At 44.1% G+C, this 12,179-nt stretch overlaps 1 protein-coding gene across 6 annotated transcripts in view; it reads left to right on the plus strand.

The window, feature by feature from the left end:
* The window catches only part of Zfp809 (zinc finger protein 809), a 28,451-nt gene continuing 16,272 nt past the window's right edge, over nt 1-12,179 (plus strand). For 2 of the 6 annotated variants that reach the window (XM_006510188.4, XM_006510189.4), the window contains exons 1-4: nt 1-166; nt 9,354-9,480; nt 10,536-10,628; nt 12,009-12,118. In XM_006510188.4, coding sequence (XP_006510251.1) covers nt 164-166; nt 9,354-9,480; nt 10,536-10,628; nt 12,009-12,118 — 333 coding nt within the window. In that variant the 5' untranslated portion in view covers nt 1-163. Of the gene's footprint in view, nt 167-9,353; nt 9,481-10,361; nt 10,629-12,008; nt 12,119-12,179 lie in introns of all 6 variants that reach the window. The other 4 variants (NR_028420.1, NM_172763.3, NM_001164624.1 and 1 more) reach the window with 4 other exon arrangements.

The following is a 12,179-nucleotide window of genomic DNA, read 5'->3' on the forward strand; positions in this document are numbered from 1 at the left end:
AGGCCCTGTGACAGGACCGCTCTGAAATGAGGAAGTGGGGTGGATTTAGAAAGTTCAGAGGAGGTCTGAGCCTGCCATCTTGGGTCCTGTGGTCCCCAGGCGTCCGTTGCGGGAAGTTGTGCTGGTGGCGGAGACCGAGTCACAGGACGCTCCCAGTCCCATCATGGTGAGCTCGGCGCGGCGTCCCTGTGGAGCCGGTGTGGATGGCTGTGGGATGGGGGCTGGGCGGGCTCAGGGCACCCCGGAGCGTCCTATCGCGCCCCGACCATGCGTGGGGACTCGAGCTGGCTGCAACGCCCTGCACAGCTCTGCCACCCACAGGCAAGAGACAGGAATGCCTGACCGCTGGGTCGCTTCAGCGCCGGTGTCACACTAGGAACTCTGGGCTTCCGTTTACCTGCAAGGTTGGGATGGGGAACTCTGCGCCCTGTCTGGAAACTCTCGGAAGCTGGGTGCAGGGAGCTGGGTCTAGTAGGGGTGACTCTCCATCTGTCTGTCACTCTGGGATAGGCCTGTCAGTGTCCTGGCTGTCACCAATCAGGAACTTTATAGACTTGGGAGATGTTGATAGAACCCATCCTTAGGATGGATGAGAGACTAGTGGGTCTGAAAGGATCCCCGAGGATTAAATATTTTTGCGCATTAATTGGAGGAAGTGGGGAAGATAAAAATTCAGTTCCTTGTCCTAAACAGTAGTTTTAAAGTATCTGATAGACTTAATCTTAAAATTGCTGAGGTACAGGAATAGCCACGCATTGGATGTGTGTGGTGCAGACTGTGACGTGGTACCGAGGAGCAGAAGGCAAGGGGGAAGCAGTATGACTGTGAGATCTCTTCAGGCCCTGAGTTGCTCTTTTTTTTTTTTTTTTTTTTTTAAGATTTATTTATTTATTTATTATATGTAAGTACACTGTAGTTATCTTCAGACACACCAGAAGAGGGCGTCAGACCTCGTTACGGATGGTTGTGAGCCACCATGTGGTTGCTGGGATTTGAACTCGGGACCTTTGGAAGAGCAGTCAGTGCTCTTAATCGCTGAGCCATCTTGTAGGACCCCAAGAAGGAGCCCCCCACTCAAGTCTCAGGTCGCGGGGTCACCCAAAGAAACATGAGAGACCTTCTTGAGGCAGCTTTAATGGCCGAGCTCCGGGTCAATCAATACGTATCTCACTCAGGAGACAGAGGAATCGACCCTGAGACTCAAAAACTCAGGGTTTTGATAGGGTAGGGTCTAGGAAGAATTGGCGCGGTAGTGAGCAGAGTAGTACCGGGGCGTATAAGAATTCTAAAGCCGGGGGCTTATCAGAGTCGACAATGCATCTGGTTAATGTTTCAGCTTTTAACTATGCTCTCTATAGAAAGGGGGGCAAGCAGGAGGCGCCGGGCTGCCAGATGGTCAAAGAGTCAGCCAAGATCGTCAGAAGCAGTTCCTATTCCCTCCCTTTCTTTACGACCGGGAGACCTGGGAGACCTAGCTTCAAGACGGACTCGGGCATGCCCGGGCTAGTTTTCTTTGCAGTCTCAGTCCCAGGCCTTTTTAGTTTAAACCTTTTATTTTATTTAATTTCCTTTCATTCCCCTCTTCTTCTGAAGAATAAAGATAAAAAAATTACTGAACTCTTCCTCACCCCAGAGCCCGACCCCTCCCATCTAGAGATTGTTCCCAGAACACTCCTGAACTCTTCACCCCAGAATGCATTCCTGAACTCCTCACCCTAGAGTTCGAACCCTCCCAACTAAAGACTGTTCCAAGAACATTTTTGAGATAAGGGCCTCCTGGAACAACCTCAGAATGAACCGGGTACATTGCCAAATAATAGGATATGACCCCTTAGTTACGTAGAATTCCCTTGGCAGAACCCCTTAGTTATGCAAACTTGTACTTTCCCTGCCCCGCTCTCCCCCCTTGAGTTTTTCCTATATAAGCCTGTGAAAAATTTGGCTCGAGGTCGATTCTCCTCTACACCATACTAGGTGTATGAGTTTCGACCCCAGAGCTCTGGTCTATGTGCTTTCTTGCTGTTACTTTATTAAATCTTGCCCACTACATTTTGAGTTCGGTCTCAGTGTCTTCTTGGGTCCGCGGCTGTCCCGAGGCTTGAGTGAGGGTCTCCCTTCGGGGGTCTTTCACTTCTACTAAGTAATTCTAATCTTAGAATTTCAGAAGTCTATATCTCTATGTGGAGAGTAGAAATCATACTCTTTTTCTATCTTAACTATAGGTTGGTATTGATGCTGGAGGACCATAAGCTATACTGTATCTTTAACATGGGAACAAAAACAGAATAAGGTATCGTAAACAGGACTAGGCAGGGACCCTTCTAGGGAGGCTTGAGGGTCTCTGGCTGGAACTGGTGAGATGTCCTTGGGGTACTCGGCTCGTTCCTTGTAGCCAGTTGTGACCAGACTTTTTTCTGCACGACCTGCAAGCCTTTTAACTTAGCACACAGATCATTATTATAACATAGGTTTAAACGCATCATTTAAGACAGTGATGGGCATAGGAGCCCCTTAAACGATCTCAAAAAGAGTATGACTGAATCAAGAGGGAGTATTTCTAGTTCCAAATAGGGGAAGGGGAAGGAACACCAAGTCTGCGCCGGTCTCCATGATTAATTTTGTCAAGGTCTGTTTTAGAGTTCTATTTATTTTTTTTTATCTGTCCTGAGCTCTGAGGTCTGTACACACAATGCAATTTTCATTTGACCTCTAAATACTTGGCCACACCCTGACTTACCTGGGCAACAAAGGCAGGGCCATTATCTGACACTATTGCTTTTGGCACTCCGAATCTTGGAAAATTTTCTTTAATAATCTTCTTGATGACTATCTGAACAGTCTCATTTTTACAGGGAAAAGCTTCTATCCATCTTGAGAATGTTTACAAAAACCAGAAGGCATTCATATACATATTTTTCTCAGTAAAGTCTTATTTCCCAGTAGACACCAGGTCTGTTTTCCCAGTGTCCCTGGATCTACTCAGGGCGCCACGGTCCTCTACCCCTGCGTGGTGTATGACCGTGGGCCCGAGAGCGCTCTTGAATTAAAAGTCCTCTTGCAGTTTGCAACAAGACTTTCTCGTGAGTGATTTAGGGTGTCGCCTCTCCTGAGTCCTCACGTTGTGAGGTCTTTCAATCTCACCAGCCCCGAGTTGCTTTTTTTTTTTTTTAGATTTATTTATTATTTTATGTAAGTACACTGTAGCTGTCTTTAGACACACCAGAGGGCATCAGATGTCATTACGGATGGTTGTGAGCCACCATGTGGTTGCTGGGATTTGAACTCAGGACCTGTGGAAGAGCAGTCAGTGCTCTTAACTGCTGAGCCATCTCGCCAGCCCCGAGTTGCTTTTTTTTTAAGGCAGGGTTTTAGTATGTAGTTCTGGCTAACCTGGAACTTAATATGTAAACTAGGCCAGCCTATAACCCACAGAGACCACCTGTTTCTACCTCTGAGCAGGATTGCAGGAATGCACACATACCTTGCTTTTCATTTTTGACATTTTGCTTTATTGCATTTATTTATAAGGGGGTATGCTATAGTGTGCATGTGGTGGACATCAGTCTTGGTGGCAAATACCTTTTCTAGCTTGGCTGTAAGACCCCAACCCTCGATCCACTAGTGATACTTCGAGATGCCCCCGAGTGAGACACTGAGACACAGATCGATGCAAAAGCAAGAGGCCTATTTTCCGGCACATCAGGATCAACCTTCAATTAGACCCTCAAGACAAGTGACTAGGTGACCCCCGAATGGCTATTACACAGTTTTTATAGTTTTTAGGGGGCACAGGTTACATCAGCAAGGTTACAGTTTAAACTTATTGGCTAAGCATATTGACTTTTAAATCTATTGGCTAGCAAGCATGGGCAGATCATGGCACGCATTTGAACTCTATCTGGGACTTTGCAGAGGGTCAGGTGACTATCAGTACATTTTCTCAAGAATGTTCCTGCTCCTCCCAAGAACTGTGGTTGGAGAACCGAACTTTGCCTAGCCTTGACCCCCTTCCCCCCCTCCCCCCCGGCAGAAAAGGGAACCTGTGGGGGGTGGGGGGTGGGGATGGGGGGTGTAAGGCTGGCAAAAGCCCTTCACAGCCACAGTCAGCCCAAGCTTTTTTTTTTTTTGGTCCATTTTATCTATATTTTCCCACTGACTAGCATAGTTAAATTGTTGAAAATGGGTGCTGGCAGCACGGACGCTGCATTCAAACTTTGGCCAGATTGTCCAATAAAGCCTGGCGTTTACAAGGAAGAAAAAGCCAGTGTTTAGTTTTCTCTGAGATCTATTGAGTTGAGGGCTTTCAGGGTCAGATAAGGTTTTTAAGTTGGCTGGAGCTAGTTACTTGAATGACTCTCTTTGTAGGGACTGTAGATACCAGGACTCAGCAGAATTCGGCAAGGATGATTGGGAGTTGATGGATTTCATTTTGTAATACTATTTGGGATTAGCCTTTTCTCCTGGGTGTTTAAGACCTTGTAGATAGCCACACATTAGACCCTGTTATGGGTAGACGGGGCTCCTTGAGGGTTTCTTTGAGCAGGTTGTTTGGAGAACCTTAGCCTCCTTTGCTCCTTTCAATCAGTTGTGTGATCTGCGGGATGGGTCAAGGTCTTGGTAAGAAGTGTTTATCCTCTGGTCTCCTGTGACCTAGCTAAAATATTGATTGTCATCTCAACCCCTTGTCTTACTGGTCTTAGATTCCAATATAACTGTTAAATGCCCATAGTGTAGTTACAACAGATTTGAAGGACAAACTGTGGTTTGAAACACTGCTGTTCTGTAACACTAAAAACTTGACTCACAGTAAGACTTTTTGTAATTGAAATATATATATTTGTAATTTTATCTATTTAATGTATGAGTGCTCTGATGCACAGGCCAGAAGAGGGCATCAAATCCCCTTATAGATGGTAGTAAGCCACCATGTGGTTGCTGGGACTTGACCTCAGGACCTCTGGAAGAGCAGCCAGTGCTCTTCTTAACTGCTGAGCCAGTTTACCAGCCCCATTTTTTTTAAAGGCATGTACCATTATGCTCATCTAATTTTTTTATGTATGAGTGCTCTACCTGCATGTACATCTGTATGCCAGAAGAGGGCATCAAATCCCATTATAGAAGCCACCATGTGGGTGCCAGGAATTGAATTTAGGACTTTAGGAGAGACTGAGCTATCTCTCCAACCCTGTATTTAAAATCTTGACAAACTTAGTAGAAACTGCAAAAAAAAATTTTTTTTAAGAAAACATATTGTCTTTGCTCTTTGAAAGCTTTATGTATTTTTAGCAATGTCCCTTAAGTTAGTTTGTATAAGTCTCATTGTGACATGAATTTTCTGGTTTTTTTGTTTTTTTGTTTTTTTGTTTTTTTTTTTCTGATCTCCTTTTCACAATCCTTTACTTCAGTACAAAACTATTTTATCATACAAAGTCTTTGCCAAAAAGCACCTGCTTCTCATCAGGATAGTGTCTCAGAGTAAAGAGGCCATCAAAGCCTGCACATAGACCACATCTAATTACTAAATTTATAATAGTTAAGCATTTATCTTCTTTTAAAAACTCTCTTGAGAAGTTCCTGTGATATATGATGTGTTTTGTTCAGATCCTTTCTCTAGCTCCTTCCATGCCCACCAAACCAAAAAATTTTCCCCCAACTAATGTAATTTAAAACAAAAACAAACCTTTACACTACTTAGCACTGCCAGCATGAGAAGGGTCTACGGTCTTTGCTGAATGCGGGCAGCCTGGGCTACAGCCACGGCAAACTTTACTCTCCTTGCCTCGGAGCCTCTCAGCCCAGGCACGTTGGAATTTCACCTGACTTAATCTTGAGCCTGTAGTCATAGCTTCTGTGAGTTCATGAGTTCAGTGTCCCTGACAGGTGGGGAAAGCAGTGTTTCAGAGCAGTCCTCCTTAGCACCTGCCTCCTAGACTTTCTTCCCCTTCTCCCAAGATGACCCCGAGCCTTGGGCATAGGGAATGTGGTAGAGGTGCGCCATTCGAGGCTCAGTTGTCCAGTGCCTTGTTCTGTACACCTTGACCAGCTGGAAGTCCCTGCATCAACCACTGCCTGCTGCAGAACAAAGCATCTTCAGGTTATAGGGGATGTTGGCAGCGGCAGTTTCATATCATGTCTGTTTAAGTAATGGTAGTTAGTTCTCCCTAGAGCTGTGCATCTTTATAGCTTGAAAGAGATATTCATGTGTCCAGGTCCCTTTGTTCCCAGAGCTTTCTGAATTTTAGCCTGTATTCCCACAAGCCAACTGTTAGAGATATGGCAGTAAGTATCTGGACAGACTCCTGATGGGAACTGGAGGGTCTGGGTCTGTCTGTGCAGTGCACTTTCATCAGGCTGCCGGAGGTCTAATGATTCCTGCCCTGTTAGCTCCCTGGAGCAGGTTAGAGGAAAGCTCGACCGACTGTCAGCAGCAGCAGTTAACAAAATGCCCTACTAGAGAGAAATGGGACCTTTGAGGTCAAATTTTCAGGATTGACCAGGAAACGAGTGGATTCTTTTCCATTAGCATATAGAACTGAGAGTTTGCTCTGGATCTAGATAGGTTACTGTAGATTCCTATGCACTGGACAGTAGGGTTCTAGCTATATGTACCTAGTCTTCCTTTCCTGGGGTGATGTTAGGTGACTAGACTCATTTTCCAGGACTCTGGCATGTTGTCTGTGCTAGAGATTGGTGTGCGTATTTTCCCAGTGGTCAGTGTAATCTGTCAATTCATTTTTGCTTTTGAGGGGACTTGATACATGTGTAAATGGTTATTAACCTTGTTACCTTTGTGTGGAAGTAAAGTCAGGGATTCTGAAATGCTTTATACTTGAGACCCCATTTTTCCACCAGGAAATATCTTTATGTCCTTAGATATTCATCTGTACAAAATAGATGTGCATATGAAACATTTGCTGATAATAAGAACTTTATTTTAAAATAATGTTTTGGCATATATCTAGCATTGATATTTTTTAAAGGTGCAAACAACTTTGCATACTAGTGAGACGGATTGCTGATGCATCTGACGTATTACAGTGCAGGAATAAATGGCAAGGGGTGACGGTAGGATAGTGTGAAATGTGTTTGTTTTCTACCAAAAAAACCCCTAACCCAAAAAGCTGTGATTCAGAAGAGCAGATAACTATGTAAGGAACAAGAACTGCAGTTTATAACATACTTAAATCTGAACCAGGGTCTTACAGGTGACATGCATTGGTGGTGTGATGGCATGTACTATGCAAAGCATGCATGTTGCATATTCTGAAAGTAGAATCCAAAATAAATTCAAGACCACTCAGCCCCTTCCCCCTCTGAAGGGACGTTCCCAACTATACTAGCAGGCTAAGTACAGAGCCAGATAAGGAAGCTGGCTGACTGTAGTGGCTATTCCTGGTTAGGCGTATTTACAACCTTGTTATTGTTTCATGTGAACACGAGATATTATTTGTGTCAAGTTGACAAGGGGTGGATTGTAGTGGCTATTCCTGGTTGTCAACTTGACAATATTTGGAATGAACTACAATCCGGAATTGGAAGGCTCACCAGTGACCCTTATCTGGAGGCTTGGAGATCCTTATCTGGATCTTGGTTTGAAGATCTTGAGCCATAGTGGCTATGGATTCCAGAAGATTGAATCTCCGAGTTTAAGGAACACACCTTTAATCTGGGCTATGCCTTTCATCTGGGATTAAAGGTGTGGTGGAACACACCTTTAATCTGGGCTACACCTTCTGCTGGAGACAATATAAGGACATTGGAAGAAGGGAGTCTAGCTCTAGCTCTTGCTCTTGCTCCTTTGCCTGCTTGCTGCGTGAGACTGAGTAACTGCTAGATCCTTGGACTTCCATTCACAGACTGAACAATTGTTGGGAATTCGGCTGCCGACTGTAAGTCATCAATAAATTCCTTTACTATTTAGAGATTATCCATAAGTTCTGTGACTCTAGAGAACCCTGACTAATACACTGACTAAACAATGCTGAAAAAAAACAAAACAAAACAAACAAACAAAAAAACCCATAAGGGCAGGCAGAGTGAGGGACTAGGCCAAAGTCCCTATGCAAACCAGCCAATGCCTGAAAAGGTTACTTGCTACGCCAGTTAAAATAAGCCAGCTAGCCTTGTTGCCCAAATCTTCCCCTTACAAGGTATAAAAAGTGTGTTCTTTGTTTGTCTGGGGTCTCTCCTCTTGCCTTCATGCTGAGAGGAGGGTCCCCAATGGGTTGGATCAAAAAAAAAAAATCCTCTTGTGGTTTGCAGTGATGTTGGCTTTTGTGGTCTTTGTGAGTGAGGGTCTTTTGGCAGACTCCATCATTAACAGATGCTACAGTGAAGTCACCCAGAAGTGCTAAGTTGTGCCCTGTACTGTTGGATTCAGTACCCATTTGATTTTGGATTAATCTTTGGTTGCATGTTCCAAAAGCTTTTAGTTTTTTCAGTTTTTTGACCTGTACTATCAGTTGTGGGACCCCACATGGTGCTGCGACTTTGTGCTGGATATCAACTTGACACAAGCTAAAGTCATTTAAGAGGAAGGAATCTCAATTAAGAAAATGCTTAATTAAGGTGGAGGTGTCAGCAAATATGTAGGACAATTTTTTAATTAGTGATTGATGGGGGAGGGTCCAGCCCGTTGTGGGAGGGGCCATCTCTAGACTGGTGGTTCTGGGTTCTAAGAAAGCAGGCCAAGCAAGCCAGTCAGCTGTACCACCCCATAGACTCTGTACAGCTCCTGCCTCCAGGTTCTGCCCTGCTTGAGTTCCCGTCCTCACTACTTTTGATGATGAACTGTTATATGGCACTGTGGGTGAAATAAATCCTTCCCTCCCCAAGGTGCTTTGGTCATGGTGCTTCATCACAGCAATAGTAACCCTAACTAAGTAACCCTAACTAGCTTGTTAGACTTGTTCTGTGGTAGGTCCTGAGAACTGAGCTCAGAGCTCTGCTCCTGCTAGGCAGATACGGTAACATAGTGTGGTGACACCAGCCTCAGGCTTTGCATTTTTTTTGGAGATTGTTATTTTTGTATAGTTATGTTTATGTATTCTTTCCCTTTGCTCTTAATAACACCTACTTTACACACGCATGTGTCCTATGAGTTTTGTGTTTGCTGGCATTAGAAAACTTTCGTCATGTTTACTTGAATCACTTTGTTGAGAGAGATAAAGATGCTTGTATTGATTTTTCTTTTTTCCATGATATAGACTACAGTCAAGTTGTTCTTTCTGTAAGAAACTAGTAACACACACACACACACACACACACACACACACACACACACACACAGGTTGGGGTAGGAGGAGTGGACTCCCATTTTGTGCCCCTTAAGCTGAAGAGAAACGTCATTCCAGGGGTTGGTGTCCTTTGAGGATGTAGCCGTGGACTTCACCTTGGAGGAGTGGCAGGACCTGGACGCTGCTCAGAGGACCCTGTACAGGGATGTGATGCTGGAAACCTACAGCAGCCTGGTGTTCCTGGGTGAGTTCCAGCCTCAGCAAATAACTTTTCCTTGATTCACAAGTATGGGAATCATCTCTCACTCTAGAGATGTATTCTTATTTGAGGCTAGGTCTATGTGTCTGAGTGTGAGCACCATGTGTGGGCACCTGAGGACACTAGAAATCACTGAATCACAGAGCTAAACAGCCAATTGCCAGCTGCCAGGGATGGATACTGGGAACTGAACTTGGTCCCTGTGGTGGTTTGAATAGGAATGGCCCCCATAGACTAGTGTATTTGGATGCTTGGCCCATGGGGAGTGGCACTATTAAGAGGTATGGCCTCACTGGATTAGGTATGACCTTGGAGAAAGTATGTCACTGCAGGGACAAGCTTTGAGGTCTTACATGCTCAAGCTATGCCCAATGTGGCACACAGTCCTCTTCTGCTGCCTGTGGATCAAGATGTAGAACTCTCAGCTCCTCCAGCACCCTGTCTGTCTGCATGGTGCCATGCTTCCTGCCATGACAATAATGTACTAAACCTCTGAACTGTAAGCCAGTCCCACTTAAATGTTTTCCTTTATAAGAGTTGCTGTAGTCGCCGGGTGGTGGTGGCACACACCTTTAATCCCAGCACTCGGGAGGCAGAGGCAGGCGGATCTCTGAGTTCGAGGCCAGCCTGGTCTACAAAGTGAGTTCCAGGTAGCCAGGGCTATACAGAAAAACCCTGTCTTGAAAAACCAAAAAAAAAAAAAAAAAAAAAAAAAAAAAGAGTTGCTGTGGTCATGGTGTCTCTTCACAGCCATAAAAACTTAACTAATACAATCTCCCAAGAGCAGCATTTGCTCTTAGCCCTGGAGCCATTCGTTTAAGCCTTCTGAACTTTGTTAATATTATTTTGGTTTATTTATCCTGCAGCTTAATGCCACATGAAGATGCTCTTGTAGCCAGTGAAGAGTGAGAATGTAGATTCGTCCTGACCGAAGTCTCTTACTCACTCATGAAAGAACAGTTCCAAAGGGAGCTGTGGTTTCCTGTTAGGGAACTGGGCCAGGGCTCTGGCACCATTTGCTTATTATTTCCAATTTACAGACCCCTGCATTGCCAAACCTAAGTTGATCTTCAATTTGGAGCGTGGATTTGGGCCATGGAGCCTAGCAGAAGCTTCAAGCAGGAGCCTCCCAGGTCAGTAAATGTGTGCTAGGAAGTCAGCAGCAGACAGAACACTCCTTAGATAATGGTCAAGCTGAGGTGCTCTTATTGAATTTCATCCAACCCAGCCCTGAAACAGCTAGTCACATGCATTGTTTTTATTAAATCATTTTTATTTTCTTAAGTCCAGTTTTAAAAGAACATTCTTGGTGTTACTCTATCTCTGTATTTTGTTGCTAAACTTATTTCATTTTCATTGCTGGGTCCCACATAGTGGAAGAAGAGGACAGACTCCCTTCAAGTCGTTCTTGGACTTCCACACGTCATGCACTATGTGTAACACACACACAATGAATGAATGAATGTATGAGCGAATGAATGAATGAATGAATGAATGAATGAATAAAATTCAATGAAAATAACAGAACTGCAGCTTGTGAGTCTGGCATACAGAAGAGAAACCAGAGCAGAACTAGAGCAGAGAAATGTAAGCACACTCACCAGTATCTAGGTGTGGAGTAATGTAGGCACGCTAACCATTACCTAGGTGCAGGAGTAATTAGAATCACAAATTCACATGATCCAAAAAGACTTTTTTAACGGTCATTAATATTAAATTGCTAAAAGTACAAAAGAAAGAATACAGGAAACTGGTGGAAGAGGAATGTGCTTAGTTACTTTAGGAGGCAAACATATTAGCATAATAAATTTCTTAGCAAAGACTGTAATGACCAGAAAGCATGGGCTCACATATTTTAAACCCTGAGACAAAAATTGTGAAGCAAGGTTACTTTGACCAACAAACTTATCCTTTAAAATTGGAAAGAATTGATGGCTTTCTGCAATAAGCATGAATTAAACCTACATTTCCACAGTAAAACAAAGCAAAGAGATGTGAGTTAGAACCCTGGTTTCTTAGTGTAAATTACTATTTCTTATGAAATATGTACCCTTACCATAGGCCAGTAAGTGTCTTAGTTGGGATTTCTGTTGCTGAACTAAAACATCATGGCCAACTTAGGGAGCAAAGATTTATTTCAGCTTACGGTTCTGCAGCACAGTCCTTCACTGAGGGCTGTAACTCAAACAGCAGGGTCTAGCACAGAGACCTTGCTGCCTACTGGCCTGCTCCTGTGGCTCGCTTCTTAGGGGGCTTAGGACCAGCAGCCCAGTGGTGGCACTGATTACTGGCCCTTGCGCACCATTAAAGAAATGTACCACAGGCATGCCCACAAGCCAGTCTGGTCGGGGCATTTGCTTAGTTGAGGTTCACTCTTTCAGAATGGCTTTAACTTTGTCAAGCTGACATACACTAAGGAGTACAATAAGCATCTGAAGGCATGAGCTTACTTTTATGTTTAAATTCTATAGAAATACGCATGTATTATTGAGTTGTGATATTTCTAATGATAGGTGTCCATAACGTGAGTACTCTGAGTGACACCAGCAAGAAAATTCCTAAGACACGTTTGCGGCAACTCAGAAAAACTAACCAAAAGACACCAAGTGAAGACACGATTGAAGTAAGTAAAACATGTAATGCGAGGCCAATAGGAAGAGTTTGCATGCCCACACCCAGAAAGT

Source organism: Mus musculus, chromosome 9, assembly GCF_000001635.26.
Source record: "Mus musculus strain C57BL/6J chromosome 9, GRCm38.p6 C57BL/6J".
Lineage (NCBI taxonomy): Eukaryota > Metazoa > Chordata > Mammalia > Rodentia > Muridae > Mus > Mus musculus.